Here is a 25,463-nt window from a genome sequence, read left to right on the forward strand (position 1 = left end):
TAACCAAGTGGATTTCCACTTGGAAATCCACCTAAAAAACCACATGGATATTAATAAATTTTCAGATGGCTTTATGAAACTGGATTTCCATGTGGATTTCCAAATAATTCCGAAAATCCATATGGAATTTGAAAAGCATTCCAAATGCAATTTTTTTCAATCGAAAAACAGAAATGCAACAAATGCTATTTTTGCAAGATCCCATTTCAGGATTTCTTCCAATTTTTTCTTACAAAATTCCATGATATTTCAGTGATTTCCAGGTGATAATTGATAAAATTATAATGATATATTGATACTTACCATAAATGTAAACCAGGTAGGTCATGACGAATTAATAAAATACTGAAAATAAATCATATCTGTAAAACATGAACAGCTTAATATTAAAAAATTTTTTGTCGGTTAAAAAAATGTTTTCTCCTGCATCTCTTTTGCAGAAAATTTTAGCAATATGAAGCACTATAATAATTCTATCAGCAATGGAGTAGGTACCCTATAGGTTACGCCTACAGAAGATGCTGTGTAGAATTATTTGTTATTACCTTATTACTTACTATTATTTATTATTTTTATCAAGTTAATTAAATTAAATTTGCGTCAAAAAGTCTATTAAGACACTCTTTCTAAAATAATGAGAAATGGTGAGTCTACAAGGGTACCAATTACAACTTATATTTCCGCTTTATAATATATTCTAAAATTAAAGTTGTAAAATTTTTACCTGGATTTCCACGTGGATTGATTTAAATCTCCAGATGGATTTTCAAGTAAAAAATCCATGGGGATTAAAAAAATGTTTTTCAGCCACACTGCTGAATTAATGGCAAAAATTAGGCATTCTTGTCAACATTGCTGCAATTTTAGGTACTTCGATGATACTTGCAGCACAAATACATAATTCTACATAACATTCTCATGGACTTTCAGGAGAAACTCATGGTTCTTCCTAAGAATATAATTTTTTGATTTTTTTAAAAAATAAATCAAAATACCGAAATATTAGGTTTTAAAAGTATAGCAAATAAGTTGATAGATGCGGTTTTAAGATGTCTAAGACTTTGTAAGAACTTATATAAAATATTTTAACTAAAACTGAACAAAAAGATTTATTTTTAATATTTTTAGATTTTTGAAATATCAATAACACCGTCATATTTAACAGAAAAAGTTTCATAATGGGTCACTCTAATACTAAAATATTCGCCAACTGATCAAAAGATGCGCCTAAGGAACTTGTATAAAATAAAAAAAACATTTATAGTTGTCAGGACAATTTTTAACGATATGGACATAAACTTTCTCAAAAAAATATAAAAAATGAAAAACACGTAAGAAATATATAAAAATTTCTACGTGGATTTCCACCTAGAATTCCATATAAATTCCTACCTGGAAATTCATGTGAATTCCTACGTGGAATCAAATCTTACAGATAAAATTCTACGTAAAATTTACTTAAAATTCAACTGCTCTTTCGACTCTTGACGTACAAATAGAACAACAGTTCTACAACAAATTCTAATTGGAAAATTGAGTGGAATTCGATTTGGAAATACGTAAGAAAAAATAAAACTGAAAATTAATAAAGTTTTATTGCAAAATTCACAATGGTTTACCATTGTGGACAATTTAGTCCACCTGGATTAAGTTAAATCTCCAGAAGGATTTCAAAGTCAAAAATCCATGCGGATTTTAAAAAACTTAAAAATGATATGAATATATGAAAGTGTGATAATTAAGATGTTATCCTTTCTTTGGATACAATAGTTTTCTTAAACTATTTATTTCTTCACTTAGGAAGCCATTTATTTCTTTTAATGCAACCAGGCGATTAGTCCCATCAGTCAGATGATCTTCCAGACATTCTAAACAGGTTAAAATATTATTTTATTTTATATATATATATATGTGTGTGTGTGTGTGTGTTTTATAAAGGTTTTATAAAATTTTGAGTAGGAGAGAGGCACTATATATGAGACCCAGCACCATATACGATGCACCCCGGTATTTATTTACATTTTTGCCGCAATCACGTCGTTGTTGCGTGTAATTTTATTATTTTTCAATTCCGAAATTATTAAGATATACTAAAGCTAAACAGACGTGCTGCTTTTGAAAATTCGTGACTTAGTGTATGAATTTCAATGTTAGAAACTTTTTTCTGAATTTTTTGAAAGTGCTATAATTTGTAGTGAAACAATCGAAAACAGTAAATGAAATGCATATAAAATCAGTATTTCCAATGTATTGTGCCATAGTGATTTTCAATAATATATTGATGAAACGAAGTTTTTTGATAGCATTTTCAAAATAACATCATTTGCATTTGCGATCCAGCGGCAGACAATATTTACAACCCACTTGACTTTTCTCATGTCAAGCGTAAATTTGACATGTTTATAGTCAAGCATCATTTTAATAATTCTAAAAAGGGTTATACAATTTTGTTTTGATTTGTAAACGACGTCCATTCCAGAAAAAATTGTTAAATCGAATGAAATTAATTTTTATGCGCTTTTAAACCCCAAGTAAAACAGTCCGCAGAAAAACTACAAATTTTGCGTTAACTTTCAGCAGAATCCTTTCTGCGAACATTCTGCAGACATTCTGGTGGTTCAGAAAGTATGAAAAAACAATTTTTTATTTTTTTTTGAACCACTAAAATGTGTGAAGTCTGTTTACAGAAAGTTTAGTGGTTCGAAAAATATAAAAAATTATTTTTTTGAACTTCTTAAACGATCAGAATTTCTGCATAATGCATGCAAATTGTCTGCAGACAGAAGGCAGCTGGAAATTTGCAGAAAGTTTGCAGGCTGTCTGCAGACTATTTTACATGGGACGCCTTCCCAGACATTTTAATCAAACCCACAAAATGTTTAAAAAATTACAATTGCATTACACTGTAAAAAGAAAGTACTAAAACAGTACCGAAAAGAATTAAAACAGAACCGATTTTAGGTACCAAATGAAAATTTAGTACCCGAAGTCGGTATTAAATTAATACTTTTCTTTTTACAGTGTACTTTTTTGTAACTAAAATCTTATGAATTAAATAAATTTGGGAATTCTTAAAAGTTGCAAGGTGTCTGCTGCGTGTTTTTTTATTTTTTTATTGTTTCTTCGAAGTGGGTCGTATATGGTGCACCATTTTTTTTACCAAAAGTCGAAATTCTCGAACTTATTTATAAAATTATTTCTGTTAGTCAGATTGACTAAAATTGTTCACAAATGTGTTGTTCTATATTCGTAATTTCTATATTCTTAACTTAACCAAAAGTTATGTTTAAAAACAAACAGCGACTCGTGTAAAGTGCCTTATCCCTGTTTGAAAATCCTTGTACTAGATCTGGTACAAGATCATTCGTAAAAACATGTACAGTAGTGTACAACGCCTTCCCTCACGGAAGGCACTAATTTGCCGTGTTTTGTCTACGTTCTATTTGGTTTTTTAAATGTGACCAGAATTCTGATTTTTAATTGGTTGATTTTAGGAACAATATAGAAAGTAGTCAAACTACATAAAATAAGTGCCTTCCCTGAGGAAAAGCACACTACTGTACAGGAACATTGACAAGTCTTTTATATGAACTTACTTACGCCCACGTACATGGAATTGGAACAAAGAACATGTACAAGAACATGCACATGTTCATACGTTGGTAACTTTTTGACTCGTATACTTATGCAAGATCGTGTATAAGTTCTTATATAAGATTTTGGATTTTTTATTGCAATTCAATTAAAAACTTTTAAGGCTGCGCAGTAGTTTTCTATGGCTTCTATCGCTGTTTAGTTGTTTTTAGCGCGCATAAGTAAACACTCTGTATTGTCAAGGTAAAAAATTTCCTTCAATTATGTATAAATAAAAAATTGTATAAGTAGGTACACAAGTCCAAAAGTTACCAACGTATGAACATGTGCATGTTCTTGTACATGTTTTTGTCCCAATTCCATGCACGTGGGCGTATGTAAGTTCATATAAAGGACTTGTCAATGTTCTTGTACATGTTCTTACGTATGATTTTGTACCAGATGTTATACAAGGATTTTCAACCGGGGATTACTATTAATTTAATGTGTTCAATAACAAATTATAAACTTACTTTCAAGAACCTGTCTTTTTGTAGGGGTTAAAGGTTTTCTGGGGGATCGATTGTTCAATTGGATTAGTCCATCCGTCTTCTTTACATACCGGTTTACCAAATTTTCACGTCCCCATATGGCAATGGCTAAAGATTTAACAAATTTTCTATTATCTTTTTTGTTCTTTATTATTTCCCAAACGTCATAATTAATATTGACGCCTTCGCCCAAATGTATGGATTTTATCTGAAGCAGACAAATGTATGAATTTTTTAACGCAATCACATACAAATAAATATTTTACATGACCTATTTGAAAGGCCTAATAGAAATGATTAAAAACCACTAGATCCTAATAAGTGTCAAATAAGGTATCCATAAGGTACAAAAAAAATTGTAGAATTTTTATGAATGGTATTTACACTACCGTCGAGAAATGTGCGACATCTGTTTTTTAAACCCATTAACGCCCAAATGTCCAAAATTTTTACCTTGATTTCGAATAAAAATTCGAAAGATTTAAAGATCAGAGACTTTAATGACGATGGGTTCTGGGGGACTTTGGGGGACGCTCTTTCAGATTCTGGGGTCAAAATGACATTTGGACCATCAGAAAATCCAACATGGCGAATAAAGTGGAAGAAACCAAAAAAATTGCTGTATTTTTTTCTTAATTATTTTTCTTCAGATCCAAAAGATTTTTTCCAACTTGTCTCGCGCATACTCTGTTGGTGGATAAAATAGTTGTACTTTCAAACCCTGTACATGCGAACTTTCAATTACAAGATGGCGAATTCAAAACGGCGAAAAAGTCACTACATTTTAGCAAGGAAAAACCGAATGTTGCACAAATATTCAAAAAGTCAATAAATTTATCTTAAAATTCTTACTCTGTGACTTTTGAGGTCGCTAATTACAAATCTGAGGTGTCAGGTTTCAAAAATTCAAAATGGCGGATCACTTTTTTAAAATTTGATCCTATTCGCCTGAAACTTGTTACTTGGGGGTTTTTGGGGGCCACTGATTACGAATCAGAGGTCAGATTTCAAAAATTCAAAATGGCGCATCCAAGATGACAGACAAACTTGAAAAGTTGAGCTGAGTCTACAAAAATCACTACTCGGTTGTTTTTTTGGGTCGCTGATGTGAATCTTATGTCAGATTTTTAAAAATTAAGTATACCGATTAAATTTCGCCCCTTAGCCGTCTTTTTGTTTGACGTTACCCAACTCTCTCAACGTGGAGGTAGACGAATAGGAGAGTCTTCTTTTTTTCTTTGTGAGAGTTGGGTAACTTCAAACAAAAAGACGGCTAAGAGGCGAAATTTATTCGGCCAACTTAATTTTTTAAAATATGACATAAGATTTACATTCAGCGGCCCAAAAAACAACCGAGTAGTGATTTTTGCAGACTCAGCTCAACTTTTTAAGTTTCCGTCTGTCATATTGCTTTTGCCATTTTGAATTTTTGAAATTTGACCTCAGATTCGCAATCAGTGATCCCAAAAACTCCCAAGTAACAAGTTTCAGGCAAATATGACCAAAGTTTAAAAAAGTGATCCGCTATTTTGAATTTTGAAAATTTGAATGATCTTACATTAGATTCGCAACAGCAACCCCAAAAACCACCTAGTAAGTATTATAATATAAATTTATTAATTTTTTGAATGCAACATTCGGTTTATACCTGCTAAAATAAAGTGACTTTTTCGCCATTTTGAATCCGCCATCTTGTAATTGAAAGTTCGCATGTACAGGGTTTGAAAGTACAACTATTTTATCCACCAACAGAGTATGCGCGAGACAAGTTGGAAAAAATCTTTTGGGTCTGAAGAAAAATAATTAAGAAAAAAATACAGCAATTTTTTAGTTTTTTCCACTTTATCCGCCATGTTGGATTTTCTGATGGTCCAAATGTCATTTTGACCCCAGAATCTGAAAGAGCGACCCTCAAAATCCCTCAGAACCCATCGTCATTAAAATCTCTGATCTTTAAATCTTTCGAATTTTTGATCGAAATCAAAATAAAAATTTGAGACATTTGGGCGTTAATGGGTTAATGAGTATAACAGCTTATAAATCTTAAAAATATTAAAACTACAATTTTTCCCTTTCTATTTTCTAAAAATTATTAAAATTAAAAAAAATGTACCTTGACGAACAGAATACGTTCAATTTTCAATTAGATATCTAAGAAAAACCCTTGTTTTAATGTTTATGCTGTTTTATTTATATCTCTCGCAAAATTAACATTTTTTAACGATCTTAGACTCATTGGAATCGTATTTTATTTAACAATTGACTACATGAATATCCTTCCTTTAGAGTATTCAAGACATGAAAGTGTGGTCAAAATAGTTGAAAAATTATTATTATTATTATTATTATTATTAAGGTGACAATAAATGATCAGTAAAATGTGTTAATCTCAAATTTACTTAAACAAATCAGAGATGTCTTAAATTATATATTTATTTCATTTTTAAACACAACATTTTGTTATGCGAGGGACTTTTAATTTTTCGACTTTTTTTGCGCTACATTCACGTCTTGTATACTCTAAAGCAAGAACGTGTATATAAATTGTTTTTATTAAGTTAAATTGTTTAATAAAATACGATTCCAACGAGCCCAAGAAGGTTATAAAATGTTAATTTTTGACAGAGATATAAAGAGAATAGTAAAGACATTAAAAGTTTGATTTTTCTTAGACATCTAATTAAAAAGTTAACCTATATGTGACGCCGCACGAGAAAAGGTACCTATCCCCGAAATAACATTAGGCTTAGTTTTCCGTGTATAGTGCACGGAAAACTGAGCCTAATGTTATTTCGGGGATAGGTACCTTTTCTCGTGCGGCGTCACATATAGGATCCTATAAAAAAATCTATGGTTGCCTCCTACACGGAGAGAAAAATCTAGCTTTTATATTACTGGTTTTTTTCATGCAACGATTGCAAACTACCCACGTTAATTTGATAGGACACTGCAAAAAAGGCGTGGCCTTTTAGTTGCATGATTCCCGCAAACCGAAAAACCATGAGGCTCTTGCAATCGCAGTCCCTTGCGTTTGAAGTATATTTTCGTGCTTTAAAAACCTGAGCTTCTTATCAAAATTGCTAGAATTTTATGCTGTTTTACTAGAAAAGTGTTAATGCGGAAACCGTATAACTTTTCAAGCTATAAAAGCTAGATTTCTCTCTACGTGTACAAGAAATGAAACCGTTGGTCTTATAAGATCCTATGTCTTTAAAGGATCCTATGTAGGATCCTTTAAAGAATTTTACAAATAATGCTATTTATTATTTGAGTAAAACGTTGCAATTATCACTATTTTTTATAAAACTAATTTTTTGTTTTAATTTTTGTAATCAAACAATTCTTAGTCATTATTTATATATTTACCTTCTTTGATCCATTTTTTACAGTGCGTTGAAATGTTGCGTACCGCTTTAACTTTGAACAATCAGGTTCATCATCAGAATCAATTTCGTCTAAAAATATAAATTAGGAAATATAATAATACTTAATATGATATACACTGGAACTATCGTTTTTCCCGCAGAATTCCAGGTGGAGAAAGAGTCTGTATGGATTTCCACATGGAAATCCACATTGAAATCCATGCTGAAATTCGCATATATTTCTATGTAAATTTCCACATGGATATTTCTTTGACATTTATACACGGAAAAAATTTCGAGACATCACATGCGCTGCCTACCACGCATCGTTTGTGCTTGAGTTATGTACGTGTGATGTGCATTTTCGAGACATAGACTACGTTATAGCAGACGATCTTGCGATGCGCAAAGAAAACACGCCTGATGTCTCGAAAATGCACATCACACGTACATTTTCGAGACATGGGACGTGCGATGTGAATGTACAGCGCATGCCATGTAGTTCTCGAGGCATCCGCACAGCAGATGTCTCAAAATTCTTTCCGTGTAGTTAACTTTAAATATCTTAAATAACTTCTTTAGAAACGTAGAAAATAGTGAGTGAGATCCTTTGGGATTTCAAAATTTGAATTTCATGTTCATTTTTGAAAATTTGAAGAGTCAGGTCAAGGAAATAAAAAAATTTTAACACGGAATTCCGCTCGAGAAATCTGATCGGATTTTTTAAATAACTCCTGACTCATTATGGCTTCAGATTTTAGAGATAAATACTTTCGGGTTGTTGCTCCCGGTGTAAATTCATGTACATGTTCATCTGCGTGAACATGCACATGTGTCATGTACATGCTCAGTTTCTTCTACATGTTAACGTACATGATTTTGGACCGTGTACATACACATGTTCATGTACGAGTCCATATGTCAAAAGTCTCTGACGCATGAATACGCAAATGATCATCAACATGATCATGTACATATTCATATGTAAACAAAATTTTTACATATGAAATTTGAAGAAATTGTAAATTATATTCATAAGACTTCTCTAATTAAGCATGTAAAAAACTACTGCGCAGCTGTAAGTACTCTAGAAACCCACTGCGCAGCCTTTAAAGTTTTCATACTTGAGATGCTCCTGCACACGCAGGAGAAACTGACCATGTTCATGTACATGACACATGTACATGTTTATGCAGATGAACATGTGTATGAATTTTTAACCGGGCTGACTGACTGTACATTTTTAAATACCAATTCAGGATTATCCCATACTCAATTCGGATTAAGTTTTTTAACCATATTAAATCCGGAATATTGCAAACTGATTACGAATATTGTAGACACGAATTTTGGATTATCTCAGACTCATTTTAGATTCAGATTTTTCACCAGACTAAATATCTGGATAATACCTGACTGCCGGATTTTACTGAACTTCTTTTTGATTATGATTTTTGACTGCACTTGTTCCAGATTGTTGCGCACTAAATGCGGAACAGCAATTATTATTGTTTACTGGATATTTGCATGAGTGTGACAATAGCCATGAGAAAAATGTCACATAAGACACACATCTATTAAAGTAAATATTATATATTACCTGAATTAGATAACTCCTCAACAGTGTTTGTTTTATTCTGAGAATTTTGCACTTTCTTTTTTTTCTTTTCTTTTTGATCCTCACCTAGAAATATAATTCAATTCAAAAATTTTTATCTGGTGACTTAAATCTTATTTTATTTTTAATTTTTTTTTTACTTTTACATACATCCATTATCTTAAACTAATGAGTACAAAATACCCTATAACAAAGCTGTAATTAAAAAAAATTCATTTAATACAGAAAATTTCAACTTTTTTTTAATTCAACGCATGGAATAGAAAAAGGTAAACTTCTAATCCTGTTAATCCCGTTCAAGAAAAATAAAAAAATGAGCAAAAGAAATCGAACCCAAACTTTCTCGCTACAAGTCTATAGAAACAGGTGACCACCCGGTGCGCACGGGGACATGGGATGTTTTAAAGATGTCTTAAGGACGTCTTTTGGACGTCCATGTTCGTCCCGCGAACATCTTGAAGACGTCGCATGTCCAAAAGACGCCTTTAGGACATAAGATGTCTTTAAGACGTCCTTAGGACGGACATGGACGTCTAAAAGACGTCCTAAAGGCATCTTTGAGACATCCCATGTCCCCGTGCCCACTGGGCAATCAACCACATAAATTTGGAAATGAATTTCCAAAATGAAACTCTTGATATCAAACTGAAAAAGAAATGAATAGGATTTAAAAAAGTCGAATATGAATTCTGAAAGCAGAATTGAACTTTGATTATCATATGTTGCAGAAAATTAGAATTTTCTGCTTTATGGCATTGAAATAAGTTAAAAAAAATAAATTAATTTCACTTTTGGAATAGAAAACTTTCATTTTCATCGACTTTAGAAAGAATTTTTTTGGAATTAAAAGAATCAAAATTGTATTGTCCTTAAACGGAATTAAGAGTCACCTATTTTATATTTTTATCTAACAAAAATTTTGCAATTAAAAATTTAAGAAATCTATTCCACAAATGGAGTACAAGTTGCATTTCGGTATAGAAAAGAATTGATTTTTCTAATTTTCTATCCCATTTAAGATTATTAAAAACAAAAGCAAAATTTCTGGATCAAATAGAATAAATTTCAAATTTTAGAAAAATGAGTTAATTTTAATTCTTCTTAATTCCTGCCTTCTTACCGGGTAACAGGTTGTAGACTTATATTTATAGACTATTTAAGTAAATGTTATAATACATTACCTAAATTAAATAAATCTTCATCAGTGTTCGATTCAATGTGAGACATTTTCTTTTTCTTCGATTTTTTTTGTTCCACACCTGCAAATATATTTTGTTTTGAAATACTAAACTTCTCAATTTTGCATTATTTTACTTTTCTTTTAGTTTTAAATACATCGATTCCAAGAAACTAATGACTTTAAAATAACAGATTGTAGCCATCAGTGACTGCGTGTGGAAAATTAAAATGCATTTTGAGTTTAAAACAAGAACATTTGATATGACGTGCCCGGATATTTTTCCGAAACCAATTTTCCGAAGGTACAATTTTCCGAAAGTAAAAGTTCCAAGTCCAAATTTCCGAAACCATTTTTCCTAAGGCAATTTTCCATATATCAATTTTTCCGAACATCAGTTTTCTGAATAATAATTTTTCCGAATATCAATTTTGCTAATTCAAATTAATCCGAATAAAAAATTTTCTGTAATTAAAATTGTTTTAAATAAGTACACTTTTATGAAATTGTTATACTGGTCTATTTGTTGATATTTCCTAGATGAGCTTCAGTGTGTACCATCAATTAACATTTGCTGTATTCCATATACTTTGGACATCAGTTCACATTTGTCTATTGAAAATGTAACTGTGAAGTTTAAGGTTTAAATTTTGAACGTTTTGAATGCGTTTTTATTGTGATTCTTATTAAATTATGAAGTAGTACCTATATAATTATTATTCTTTATAAAATGACGTCCCAGATTGTAATTTTTGGAAAAAAAAATTATATATTAGTTAGATTATTTGAGAGCTCTAGCTCACACCATTGTTTTGTAATGCCAACTTTTATTTAAAAAAAAATTCGGGATTATTAACTTTCGGAAAATTAGCATTCGGAAATTTGGATTCGAAATTTTTAATTTCGGAACATTTTACTATTGGAAATTTTTACTTTCGGAGAATTGGTTTCGGAAAATTAACCGGGAAGGTTGACATGGGCTTGACATGGGCATAAGAAGCAGTTTTTACAAACAGATTTCGGATAATTCAGGAATAATTTCGATTTTAAATTTTTAAGCGGACTACCTCTTTATGGTTGTGTACTGACTGTACATAAAGATTCCGGATTTTTCCGGACTCACTTTGCATTAGGATATTCGACCAAACCAAAATAAGGTGAACCTAAATTCGAAATTTAATTTTTTACAATTTTCAGACTAATCAGTATTAGTATGTCCGAACTTAATCCGGAATTAGTCCAATTTTAACGTCACAACATACTGTCACATAAATAATTTACAACGGCTACGTAATAAGTCTTTCTTGACACATATATAATGAGATTTTTAAGTATACAATTATTGTATAACTCGTGTAACACCAAATTATTACCAAATTATATTACCTGAATTAGATAACTCCTCATCAATGTTTGCTTCAGTTTTAGAATCTTGCACTTTCTTTTTTTTCTTTTTTCTTTGATCCACATCTAGAAATATAATTCAATTTTTAAATTGTTAACTACATACTATAGACTCTTAACTCCTTTGCAGTGTAGTAAAAATAAAGTTTTCGTGACAAAAATGTGGTGGAAAAAATTTTTTTCAAAAAACATGATATTAGATTGTATGTTTTTGGGGACGATGCACCCAAATATTACATCAAAATTAAAAATTGTAAACAGCGACTTTAAAGTAAAGATAAAAAAAAATTTAATTGTACAAATCAATTAAATTAAAAATTTTTTTGGTTCTCTTTTGAAGTCGACACTAAATTTTCACTAAATATTCGGATTTAGCGACCCCGAAAATTCTCGAGTAAGCATTTTCAGCTAGATTCGTCAAAATTAAAAATTATGGACAAAGCCGTCAATTAATTTTCTTTATTTTGTCTACAGATTCGAATTCAGCGACTCCAAAAACTCATATCACACTGAGTTATTTTAGATACTACTATAGCACATTTGTGGCATGAATTTTTTATGCTTCTATAGAGACTAAACACTGTGAAGAGGTTAAGTTTTACTTCATTTATTTTTCTTTTAAACACATGGATTTCGAAAAATTATTTATAATTTTCAAAGTAATACGCTATACATGTAAAGCAAAATCTATTATTGACGTAAAAGAGTTAAGAAGCTTGTTTGGATTGCCTTCTTTTTTGGGACTAGAAAAGTCACCGCAGACATTTTGCCGTCCAAAGTAAAAACATACACAAGGCATAATTCTTTCTACAAACTTTCTACAAACAAACATAATTCTTACAAACATTCTTTCTTATTTATTTTTTCACTTTAGACAACAGAATTCAAGTAAGGTCCAAAGAAACAGCTAACTTGAATTTTTTTGGTGAATTTCCTAGTTCTGAAAGGGAAAGCTTATATGGCTTTGTATGTACTTGAAAAAGCAAAAATGATGGCAATGCTTCTGTTGTTTATCTATTTCTGCGATTCAGATCTGACAAACCGCAAAAATATTTTTTCAAAACTTTTTGAATTCGAAATTTGAATATCATTAAAGTGAAAAATATAAAAAAAAGCAATATATTCTGTATGGACTTTAGTAATTTTCATTAAATTTAAGTAATTCAATTATTAATAAAGTTTTATCTTGAGGAAATATAGTAAGCGTAAACACACCTGAATTCATTGGACTTCTATTATCCAGTTTTACTTCTTCTGGAAGAGATTCTTCACCCTCATCTAAAAATTTATTGATATATCATTTTCAAATTTTTACATATGGCAGAGATCGATTATGAATTTTGTGTGTGAATTAGTTACTAAGTTACTAAGTTACCAATTTTTCAGTCCTCAAAAGTTAATGCAAATTTTTGAGAATGAAAAGTGTAATTAACTTGAAAAATAATATAAATTACATATGTAAAATATTTAGATGCGTTTGAAAGAACGTGAAACTTTGTGACTTGCTTTCTCTTTTTCTATTATTATCCATTTTTCTAAATACACAAAGTAAATAGTTTGAGAATGGGAATGTACATGCAATTTCCTTACCATCAGAGAAACATAATTTTCTTTTCGGTCGTTGATTAAGCTCCTTCTCAAGTCCCTCATTTCTCTCTTTTAGATAATCAAGTTGCTTTTGCATTGTAGACATTGCTTCTTTTAGCTCATTAAATTTAATTACTTCACTGTCAAGTGCACTTGATGTAGACGTGTTACTTTTTTTAGGTGATTTCAAAAAGGATGCCTTCATCAAATTCTCTTCTTTTTTTTTTAAATTTTCTTTATCCATTTTTAATTTTGCTTTGGCAGTTGCAATTTCTTTCGCCTATGGATTATATTATATAATAAATTTTTTAATTATAAAATTAATCGAAGCATTCCCAGTTTGCTTGTCGCACTCATACGTTCTCATGGAAAGATATGAGTACGACTAGACCTTTACTCAATAATAATTTACGAAGATTAAGAAGGGATTACATACATAACATTTCATGAAAATGTAACGTAATTCAATATATTCTATTTTTTACATTTCCGTTCATTACGGTTTGGCAAAAAGATCCAAGTTGAGTCAAAATATTTTTTCCATATGTAACGAGTTCTTCATAATTTTCAATTTAAAAGCCTTAATCGTTTTTTAGTTTTAGAGTGGATTTGTTAACTTGAAAACATTCGAGTTCTCGAGTAGGTTTGAAAATTCAAAAATTTTTTAATGGATATGAAAGCCACTATTAAACCTTATTCGTGTCTGAACTGTGACTCAAATTCATTTACTTTTCGCCTCTAATAGGCAAAAGAGAACAAATAAAGCTATCCTTTATAAATGAATTATCTAAGCATCAAATTATACTTTTTTCTTGAAATAAATTAGTTTATCAATTTTAATACTTTTTGCATCCTCATTTAAAGAAACAATATCAAAAAAATAGAAAAGTGGTCGCATTTCAGTTGCAGTTTGTTATATTTATAATACTGAAATGGCGCTAGAAGATTCGCCAATAGGTCAAAAAATGCGTTTTGAAAAACTCTACAAAATGGAAAAAGATCATCTGTAGATTTCAGAACATTTTTTTAAAATTATGGTCAAAAAACGATTTTTAATAAATTTTTAAATGCAAAAAAATTAGTTAATCTTGATTAATTAGGGTAAAATAAGTACTCTCATTATTTGTCTGCCAATGAAATCTTCAATTTAAAAAAAATTCATCCCTATAGCTCCTAAGGGCTTTGAGAGATTTATGAAAATGTAATGTACACACACACACGCGCGGATCGACAATTTTAAAAAATATCATTTTTGCACTCCTGAGGTCAAAAAACAAAGATACATAAAAAAATTGAGTTTTAAAAATTTTGGTATTACAATACTTCCTCCATGAGGAATCAAAGGAACAAAAAGAACAAAACAAAATTGCGAATGTATTTTGATTCGCTGAAGTGAACGAAACAAACGTAGAATCTAATTTTGATTCGGTTTGGTGAACGAAACGAAAGTAGAACCTACTTTTGATTCGGTTTCGATAAATGAAACGAAATAGTAAAATGACACTTTTGACTTGTGAGGAGAAGTGTAATTTTGAATAGTGTGTATGCACATCATGTAATAGTAAGAAACATTTCAAATCGTCAATTACAGCGTGTTAAACAGAATTAAAATTGAATTGTTTTTTTAAAACGAAACTAAACAAATTTGACTTTTGATTCTGTTGTTGAAATAAAAATTAAAAGAAGTAAACTTTTGATTCTGATATCGAAACCAAAACATAATAAAAGTGGAGTTTCGATTCTGATTCCCTATCCGCCCCACCTTAAAATATCTGACTGTAATTCAGTCCGTATCATTTCATACGGAAATCCATGTGGAGATTTGAAAAGATCCGCTTTGAATGTTAAGCTTTAAATATGTTAAACAACCTCTCTAAAAATAAAGAAAAAAAATGAGTCTCAAAATTCGACTTTGGTGTCCATTTTGAAATATCTCTTAATGCTTAAAAGTTGAAAAATTTTCCACACGGATTTTCGATCAGATTGTTTCAAATCTCCACATAGATTTCCGCCCGAAAAATCCATGCTGGATTTTTTTAGTTGGACGCGAAACAAAATAAAGTTGACTCTGATTCCCTATCCGATACAAAATAAAAATGTTATTGAATTTTGTTTTGATTGCGTGAAGGTCCCTAATTAAATAGTTTACAATTTACAAATGAATTTTAAATTTAAGTATCAATATTTCAAATTAAATTAAAAACAATATAAAAATTGTATGTACCAATTTAGAGAAAGAAGGTGACCATTTAGAGAACAAATATTTATTTCCTTTTTTTTAATTTTAAAATTAAAACAATTGTTTACCAATATTTTTCACGTTTAATGATAGGTATATTTTGTAAAAGTATAACAAATTTTAAAAACACTCTTGGAGCAACTAAAAGCTTGGAAAATGCAGAAATTACAATATTTTGAAGTTAAAAAAAATTATTTCCAGATTAATTTTTCACATAAATTTTTCGTATAAATACTTATTTTATTATTGATGAATTTTCAAATTATTTCCTGAAAATACACTGCCAATCATCTGGACCATTCATTTTTAGTGAATGAAAATCGTCTTAAAACATAAAATGTACATATGGAAACTATAATTTTTTTCTTATTTTTTAAAAGTTGATGAAATTATGAGAAAAATAACACCTGGAAAGTCATTTTACCAATATTCTCTTTAGATATTTTTTAATGAAGTCTGATATTCAATGTTTAAAAAACTCGAATAACTTCGAAAATAATGAACGCTTTTTCATATTCTTGGGCTTATTGTAAAGGTATTTTTTATAGAATGAGAATTATTTGTAAGCATTTACGAACATAATTTTTTTCTTAAAAAATGCAGGACGTCAAAGTTGTAACAAAAGTTTCTAAAAATTTTAAACAATTTTTTTAACGGAAAAATGATTTTTAAAGTTCAAACAAATTTATTTTACGCCATTTTCTTAAAAAAATCTAGATAATAATAAGTTTTATACATTTTATATAAGACTTTTTTTGGTATAAAAAATTTCATTTAAAATTTTTGAGTTTTTTTTATACAATTTTGACATCTTGCACTTTTTAAGAATAAAATCACACGTTGATGCTTATATGTACTTAAGTAATTTTCATTTTATAGAAAACTACTTTCTATGCAGGTCTTATTCTTCTAACAACTTTATTATTTTTTAGAAAATAATCAGAAAAAATTTTAATCTTCATAAATTTTATTTTATTATGTTGTTCATTCATCAAATAATCCCAGAAAATGAAAACTAATTCAGTCGAATTGAAATGAATTCACCCAGGGCTTCAGTGAATCCCGCTTTGCAACAAATTCGAATTGGATCTTGCCAAAAAAGTTAATTCATTTCAATTCATCTAAATTAGTTTTTTTTACTGGTATGAGTGGTTCCACAATTCTAAGAAGTAGTGTAATTACTTGAATGTCATTCCCACACAGCACAACATCTTACACCAGGCCTACAGCAGGCTTACATGTAAGGTTTGTAAGGTAACATCGTAAGCCCATAGTAGACTTACAGTAAACCTAAAATGTCCGCCTTACAGTAAGCTTACATGGTAGGGTCGAGGTAAGCTTACACGGTGAGGTCGAGGTAAGCTTACACGGTAAGGTCGAGGTAAGCTTACATGGTAGGGTCGAGGTAAGCTTACATGGTAGGGTCGAGGTAAGCTTACATGGTAGGGTCGAGGTAAGCTTACACGGTAAGGTCGAGGTAAGCTTATGAGTAAAGGCTGTGGTAAGGTTATTATTAAGTTGTAAGGTTGAGGTAAGGTTGTGGTAAGCTTACAAGGTAAGGCAAGTTATATTCAAATAATAATATTAATAATAAATAAATATTCAATAAAAAAATTTTTCTTTTGCCTTATTCTATTTTGGGAACCTATCATTTCGCAGAAAGTTTTGAAAACAAATTTGGGAGGAGTAGGATTCGAACCCGGGACCGAAGTATATACCTAACAACCTAACCAACTGAGCTAAACGGGGAACTGACAATGAGAAAAGTAATCTTGCTTTTAAGGAGTTGATTATCTTCTTGGTTCCACTTTAAAAGTAAGATTACTTTTCTCATTGTCAGTTCCCCGTTTAGCTCAGTTGGTTAGGTTGTTAGGTATATACTTCGGTCCCGGGTTCGAATCCTACTCCTCCCAAATTTGTTTTCAAAACTTTCTGCGAAATGATAGGTTCCCAAAATAGAATAAGGCAAAAGAAAAATTTTTTTATTGAATATTTATTTATTATTAATATTATTATTTGAATATAACTTGCCTTACCTTGTAAGCTTACCACAACCTTACCTCAACCTTACAACTTAATAATAACCTTACCACAGCCTTTACTCATAAGCTTACCTCGACCTTACCGTGTAAGCTTACCTCGACCCTACCATGTAAGCTTACCTCGACCCTACCATGTAAGCTTACCTCGACCTTACCGTGTAAGCTTACCTCGACCTTACCGTGTAAGCTTACCTCGACCCTACCATGTAAGCTTACCTCGACCCAACCATGTAAGCTTACCTCGACCTTACCGTGTAAGCTTACCTCGACCTTACCGTGTAAGCTTACCTCGACCCTACCATGTAAGCTTACTGTAAGGCGGACATTTTTGGTTTACTGTAAGTCTACTATGGGCTTACGATGTTACCTTACAAACCTTACATGTAAGCCTGCTGTAGGCCTGGTGTAAGATGTTGTGCTGTGTGGGATTTATTTTACTCTAAAAAACCTTATAAATTAAGAAATTTTTAAAATAAGTTAATAAGATAGAAAAGATCGGGCTGTACAAATCATTCACAAATGAACTCTACAGTTGAAAATTGTGCACAAATAATTTTACAAAAATAAATTCTACACAAGCATATAAAGTAAAATTGAATTAAAATGCAAACTTTTACTCAACATAATTAAATAGGTACTACAAAATAAAATCTTACACAACAAATTGCACACAGTAAAACTCTACACCGTTAACTCATCACGAAAATATTCTTCACAATAAAATATAAAAGCAAATTAATAAATATTATACACTTAATATAATTCTACAAAATAAATTGCAACAATTTCCTGGAATTATACAAATAAATTATACATTTTCAAATTCTACACAATATCATTCTAAACGAAAAACTTCACACAAGTAATTGTCATTTCTTAGATCCTACACTGTTGCTTGTGTAGAATTTATTTTTGTATTATTAGTTGTGCAGAATTTTCAAATGTGGGGTTTAGTTGTGAATGACTTGTACCGCCCCGATAAAATTTTTCTTATAAGAAAAAAAATTAAATTTAAATATTGTTTTTATCCCACAGGCACAAAAATGGCGCTTTTAGATATCTGACGGCCGGGTGTAAAGCCATTCATTTATTCTCCCGTCTGAAAGTGACCTCCATTTTTTCCCTCGGGTACATAAAACACATGACGCATGTGTTTTTTACACCCGAGGGAAAATGGACGTCATTTTCATACGAAAGAACAAGTGAATCGCTTTTACACCCGGCTGTCAGATAACCTAAAAGCACCTCGTTTGTGCCTTTGGAATAAAAAATATCGTAGGCAACATGGCTAGTTCGTGAAAGAAGGATTTTTTATTTAATAAAAAATCCTTCTTTCACGAACTAGCCATTTATATGTAGAATAAGCCCTGTAAAATTGAAACTGATTGGTAAAGTCGTTTTTGAAAAATCTTGTCCACTGCAAAAAATAAATTTTTTCAAAAAGCTGATATTACTAAAATGTTTTAAAATATTTTGTGAGTACAAAATTCTTTCAAGTCATTTCAATATATGTACTTTTAAATACAATATTCCTTTTTATAAAAAAAATTATTAAAATGAAAAAAAGACCCAACATAACTCTGTTTTTCCTTGTGACAACTAGATGTAAAAGCTGAGTTAAGTACTCGACCTGAACTGGAACTATTCAAGCTTGATAGGGGAGTCCCATGTTGCTACAAATGCAGAATGAAAAACAGAAAATGATTAGAGCATAAATGAAGGTGCTTCTACAATTTATGCAATTTGTCTTGCTCTGCAACTTGCTTTGCATTTTGCTCTTATTTTGCACACACAGCTATTTTCAGATGTCGATAATTTAAATTAATTTAACAATTACTAATTAATTACATGTAATTAATTAATTTAACAATTACTAATTAATTACATGTAATTAATTAATTTAACAATTACTAATTAATTACATGTAATTAATTAGTAATTGTTAAATTAATTTAAATTATCGACATCTGAAAATAGCTGTGTGTTCAAAATAAGAGCAAAATGCAAAGCAAGTTGCAGAGCAAGACAAATTGCATAAATTGTAGAAGCACCTTCATTTATGCTCTAATCATTTTCTGTTTTTCATTCTGCATTTGTAGCAACATGGGACTCCCCTATCAAGCTTGAATAGTTACATTTACAGCTTAATAATTACATGTAATTAATTAGTAATTGTTAAATTAATTTAAATTATCGACATCTGAAAATAGCTGTGTGCGCACAAAGCAAGAACAAAATGCAAAGCAAGACAAAAAACCATTTGTTGCAGAAGCACCTTGAAAGTGGTATATCTTTTTGTCGAATCTATTTTTGGCCATTTATATTTTCGGTTAATTTAAAATTCGAAAATTTGGACATTCTGCTAAATAGAAATTCGATCAAACAATACCTAATTCTGCCCAATGAAATTTCTGTTAAATAAAAATTCTGCAATATTAAAAACGTTTAATTGGAAGTTCTCTTAAATAAAAAATTGAACAAATGAAAATTCTGCTAATAATAAATTCTAGGTAGGTAATTATATTTATATTCCATTACATGAAAATTCTAACAAATTCACTTCAGAGCCTATATATTCATCACTTTCTTTTCTGCATTCTTCATTTGCAGAAAAATGGAACGTAAACAGTAAGTTTCTCAAAATTTATTCAACAAAATATTATCATTTTTTAAAAATAAATGTTTACAATTGAAACAATAAAATTACCTTTTCTTTATCAACTGCATTTTTCGAGTAATTGTTCTCCGTCAACGGAGACGTCGAATCATCCAGTGCCACTTTCTCAGTGGGAAACACAATTCGTTTTCTGTTTTTTTCTCTTTTCCGAAGAATATCAGAGACGCTACCTAAAGAAAAATATTATTATACGTCATTATTTAATAGTTAGGAATCCGGAGTCCGAATTATTCGGAAATAATATGGGTGATTCTCCTGAAATTGTCTAAAAAATTATTGAATGGAAAAATACGTCGTCTGTTATTTAAAAATTTTATTATTTCTTTCATTCATCTTCTTTTAAATTGCTTTTAAAAGAATTCAAACATTATTTTGAAATAAACCGCCACAGCGCAGTAAGGCACTGCGCAACCATAGCCCCTCTCGCGGCTGACCTCTATATAGTAAACCCCCTATACATTTTACTACACACAGGTTCACCTGTACTTTATTTTTTCATTAAGTATGTGTTAATTGTGATTCCCCTAAACTTACAATGCATTAACCTCAAAATTAGTGATTTTTTAAAATCTTATTTCTTTTAAATGAAACGGTTAATATTGTTCATTTCTCGTTTTTAATTTTTCAAATATTGATTTATAATATACTAGTTCTTCAAAAAGATCTATAGAAAATTTTAAAAGTTATTAAAAGAAATGTGCCACTTATATGCACTCTACATAGGCCAATCATGTAAAAGTTTCAAACTTTTAACATGTATATCTCGTTTCAGAAACGGTCAATTTTTTTGAAACTTTAGGAATATGTAGATCTCGTCATTAACTGTTAACATTTTAAATTTCATTGAATTTTATACAGAAAAGTGCAATCGCGCGTGTACTAATTGCGTAAAATTTCTTCGCTGTTATGTGTTGATTTTTTTAGTGAAAATCTACAGTTCTTAGGGTAATGTAATGACAGATTTACGCAACTATTGTTCTAACATATAGGAGCTGCGACTTGTCAAAAAGCTGCGGAGATGAAAACATTTTAGCTCCTACATGGATTTGCTAGCGACATAAAAGTGATAAATTATTTCGCCAGTTGAGGATTTTATTCTTATTTATTGCAAAGTAATTTTACGTCCATTTTTATTGCTTACAATGACTGCTTTGTTAAAATCAACAATCAACATCTGTCTTTTACTTCAATGGTCTGAACAATTCTAATAGCGAGAAATAGTGAGGTGGACAAGCGCCTTATAATCATTAATCACTAATTTAATTTCTTCTCAAAATTTAATCCCAACTGCAAAAATCCGTCTGGATTTTCCACGCAGAAAACCAGGTGGAGATTTGAAACAATCCATATGGAAATCCACATGGAGGTTTGTCATTTTTTACATTTTCAAATATATTTAAAAATGGACATCAAATTTTAATTCAAAACTCACTATTTTCCAAATTCTTTATATTTGATGTATATTAAGAATATACAAAAAATCCACATGAAAATCCAGACGGATTCCATGTGGATAGTTTCAAATCTCCACATGGATTTCTACGTGGAAAATCCATAGGTAAATCCAAACGGATTTTTCCATTATCAAAATATTCGTAAAACTTTATTTCTTACAATGTTCTTTTAATTTAATTATTATGTGTTCTATTCCTAAAGTGTACAAATTGTAATTGAAACAATTTTTTTGCCTAAAGAAAACTTTTCATCAAATTTTTATGTAACTATAATGTAATTTGTAAAAATTATTATAGGGGAGGATGGGGCAAGGATAGTTAGGTAAGACCTTTTCGAATCTAGCGGCCAAACCTAAATATATATCAGCAATCGAATAGTATCTTCAGAAAATCTGGTTATTTGGCTATAATTTTGCTATACATTATTTTCCTGTAGAGTACAATCCCTACGAGATACGAATGAAAAAGTAAAAAAAAAATTTCAACTATCCTTGCCCCAGTACCGGGGCAAGGATAGTTAAAAGAATCCAAATGCTATAATTGTCATAGAAAATCAGTAAATTTTCTGTTTCTTTATTTTATTGGATTTAGACTATTCAATATTGATATATCAAGTATTAGCAACATGTTTTGAACATTTTCTAAATATCAATTATTGCATTAAAATTCGTCTGAACTAAAATCTGAGGTTTAACCAATTTTCTTCAGATGATCACCAATTTCTTGATCAATAAGCTTCTTTTTTCGTATATAATTACGTACCATTATGTATATCAACATAAAAAGAACAATTAAACATTTTTTTATAATTTGCAGTCGCATTAGCAGGATTTTATCGAGCCGTAATAGCTCTAACTATCCTTGCCCCATGAGCCCATATTTCAGTTTTTTCTAAATTTCAAGGAACGACGTTAATTAATTTGAAAATAAATACGATATTCGTGTTCAGCAGAAAATTTCACTCCGGAAAACACTTACGAAAATAAATATTCGGAAGCACTAATATAGAAAACAGTATGATAAACACTACGTTGACATTTTAGCAAAACAGACTTTTTACAAAAATAAACTCCTGACTTCGCAAATGGTGGCAGATTGACTTCCAATTTTTACTATCATCTATTGGTGTTAAGACGCAAATATATCATGAATGACGCGAATTTTGAGCAAGCCGTCTAAACATAACAGCAACTAACTATCCTTACCCCTTAACTATTATTTTTCAATTGTCATTTGTTAAAATGTACGATTTCTTTAAATGTCAATTATATTAAAAGTAGGGTTGCCTCGGGTCAGGGAAATTGAAATTGTCAGGGAAAAGTCAAGGAATTTTGTCAAAACTAGGAACTAGAAAAATATAAAGTTTCTAGAAATACTACCAAAATTCTGTTTTTTGAAAATTTTAATTCAAATTTTGACTTTTCAAAATTCCTATTTAATTTTTTTATAATTGAAAACATTTTCAAACTTTTGCTTATAAGGAAAAAGACAAAATTTCGCATGGAAATCATGAAAAATTAAAAAAAAACAAAATCAACTTTTGTTAGCAACCGTGTAAATTATTCTGAATTTTAATCAGGCAATAATTCAATTATTACGAATTGTTAATAAATTTAAAATTCAATTATTCCGCATATCAGCTAAAAAAATTTTATTATTCCAAATGTTAATCAATTTTAATTTTTATTAATAAAAACATTCATTACGGTAGAAATTTTAATCCACAATCTATAATGTTTAATTTATCAAAATTTTAAACGATTAAAATACAAGAATTTTAAATATTAATAAATTTAAAATTAAAATATTCCAAATCTAAAGAAATTTAATTTTTTTAAAATAACTGAATGTCAGTAAAAGTGAATTTGAAGTTTTTGTACATTTGAATTGGAAAAGATTTTTTTTACATATTTCATACAAAAATTGGATTATAGAAAATTTTTAAATTCAAAATTTGTTCTAGAATTTAATTTTAGAAAAATTTATTGTAATTATTAAAAATAATGAATTAAAAATAGTTTTTGTTGAAAATTTAAAAAATAGTTGAACTTTGGAAAAGCTAGTTTTAAGATTTTATTAAATAAGTATTTGCATTTCAAAAAATTAGGACTTGAAATTTTTGTAAATTTGAATTGCTGAAGACTTTTTACGAATTTTTCTCAACATGTAACTGAATTTCAAATTAAATAAGAATAATAATAATATTAATAATACAATTTTTTAAAATAGTTGAATTATGGAAGATTTACATTTTAGATTGTTAAAAATATGTTAATTTTAGAAGATTTGCAGTTTAGATTGTTAAAAATAAATAAATTTTGGAAGAATAGATATTGTTTATATTGTTATAAATAATTGAATTTTAGGAGATTTTAAATTGAGAAGTCAAGGAATTTTGTCAAAACAACTGAAAAAATATTTGGTTTTTAAAAATGCCACGAGAATTCTGTTTTTTGAAAATTTTAATTCAAATGTCAAGGAAAAACAAAATCAAAAATTGGTCGCAATCCTAACTAATATTATAAACACTTTATTTATTCTGAACTTGTAAAAAACAAACATTAGGTTATACAAACATTTTATTGATTTAAGTTTGAAAATAAATTAAATTAGTGATTCACGATTAAAGTGATTTAAAAATGGCCCAAAAAATTATATACTGAAAATGTTTGACGAAATAGTAATTGCAAGTAATAAAAATTGCCGTAAAAACACTTTGTAATAAATGAAATTTCATGTTGAATTCCATTGGACATTTATAATTTGTATCAAAAGATTTTTCTTTAATAAAAATGAACTGACCTATTAATTTTTTTAATTAAATAAATAAAAAAATCCTAAACAAGCGAAATAATGTATCATTAGCCACTTTTTCTCTACCTACATATTTTTCGAAACTGGCGAAGTACAATATCGCTTTTATTTCGCCAGCAAACTGGAGAGAAAGAAATAAAGTTTTTATTACAAAACCATAGATGTAGAATTTTGATTTGTAATGGGTGTTAGCAATTAATAGTGAGCTTATTTCCCGAAATTTATAAACAGGTTAAAATGTGTCAAAAAAGACTCTTGCAGGAGAATCAACCAAATGAAGAAACTGTCGGTTGCGCCTAAAAACCGACAAATCAAACCTCAGAAAACTTTAAGAAAATGAACATAAAATTGTTTCAGTAATTTCATTTATACTTACTTCCTAGAAAGCAAATATTAGCATTATAATATTCCTTATCATCCCACTTTACTTTATACAGTTTATCTTTCTTAAAATCTTCTACATTTGACGGATTGAACTTTTTTATGTCTTCCACCGGTACAATGGAAAAAGTTTTGTCGTCGAAAAATCTAATGTATGCGTGGGTGATTTGAAGTTCTCCTTCAGCATCACTGTTGCAATTTTCACTTTCACTCATAGTTGAATTAAAATAATTAATTATAATTATGTAGTATAATTTAGAATATAATTCCAACGTGAGACGCTTTCTTAATTTTTAAAATGACGAATATTCTACCAGGGTTGAGCCGCATAAAAATTTACGTTTGATTTAAAGGAGATTCTATAGTGGAACTCCTCAAATGTGACACATTGGGTGATTTTTTTCGGGAGTTGCTGATATTAAACATTACCCAATCAGGATAAACATGCTGATGGATCGGCCAATCACAGCATTACTGTCAGCAACTCCCGAAAATTGCCTATTGTAGTAGGGGGAGTAAGAGTGTGGTCAAGGTGCTTCTACAACAAATGCAATTTATTTGTCTTGTTTTGACTTGCTTTG

At 29.7% G+C, this 25,463-nt stretch overlaps 1 protein-coding gene across 1 annotated transcript; it reads right to left on the reverse strand.

Annotated features, from left to right (window-relative positions):
• Positions 1-1,576: 1,576 nt before the first annotated feature.
• LOC127285566 (interaptin-like) lies at positions 1,577-25,205 on the reverse strand. Its single transcript, XM_051311664.1, has 10 exons — positions 24,878-25,205; positions 20,264-20,403; positions 13,279-13,555; positions 12,904-12,966; positions 11,671-11,754; positions 10,289-10,366; positions 9,090-9,173; positions 7,491-7,579; positions 4,107-4,332; positions 1,577-1,868 (listed from the first exon to the last, which is right to left on the reverse strand). The coding sequence occupies exons 1-10, from the start codon at positions 25,095-25,097 to the stop codon at positions 1,747-1,749; spliced, it is 1,383 nt and encodes a 460-aa protein (XP_051167621.1). The 5' UTR covers positions 25,098-25,205; the 3' UTR covers positions 1,577-1,746.
• Between the last annotated feature and the right edge of the window lie 258 nt (positions 25,206-25,463).

This window comes from Leptopilina boulardi, unplaced genomic scaffold, assembly GCF_019393585.1.
Source record: "Leptopilina boulardi isolate dan_hultmark-lab unplaced genomic scaffold, ZJU_Lbou_2.1 LbouV2_121, whole genome shotgun sequence".
NCBI lineage: Eukaryota > Metazoa > Arthropoda > Insecta > Hymenoptera > Figitidae > Leptopilina > Leptopilina boulardi.

Excerpts from the sequence above, each read along its gene's own strand:
- LOC127285566 (XM_051311664.1), bottom strand. The coding sequence starts at position 25,097 with ATGAGTGAAAGTGAAAATTGCAACAGTGATGCTGAAGGAGAACTTCAA. Across the intron at positions 13,556-20,263 it reads ATGCAGTTGATAAAGAAAAG|GCGAAAGAAATTGCAACTGC; the intron begins GTAATTTTATTG and ends TATAATCCATAG. Across the intron at positions 7,580-9,089 it reads TGAGGAGTTATCTAATTCAG|ACGAAATTGATTCTGATGAT; the intron begins GTAATATATAAT and ends TTATATTTTTAG.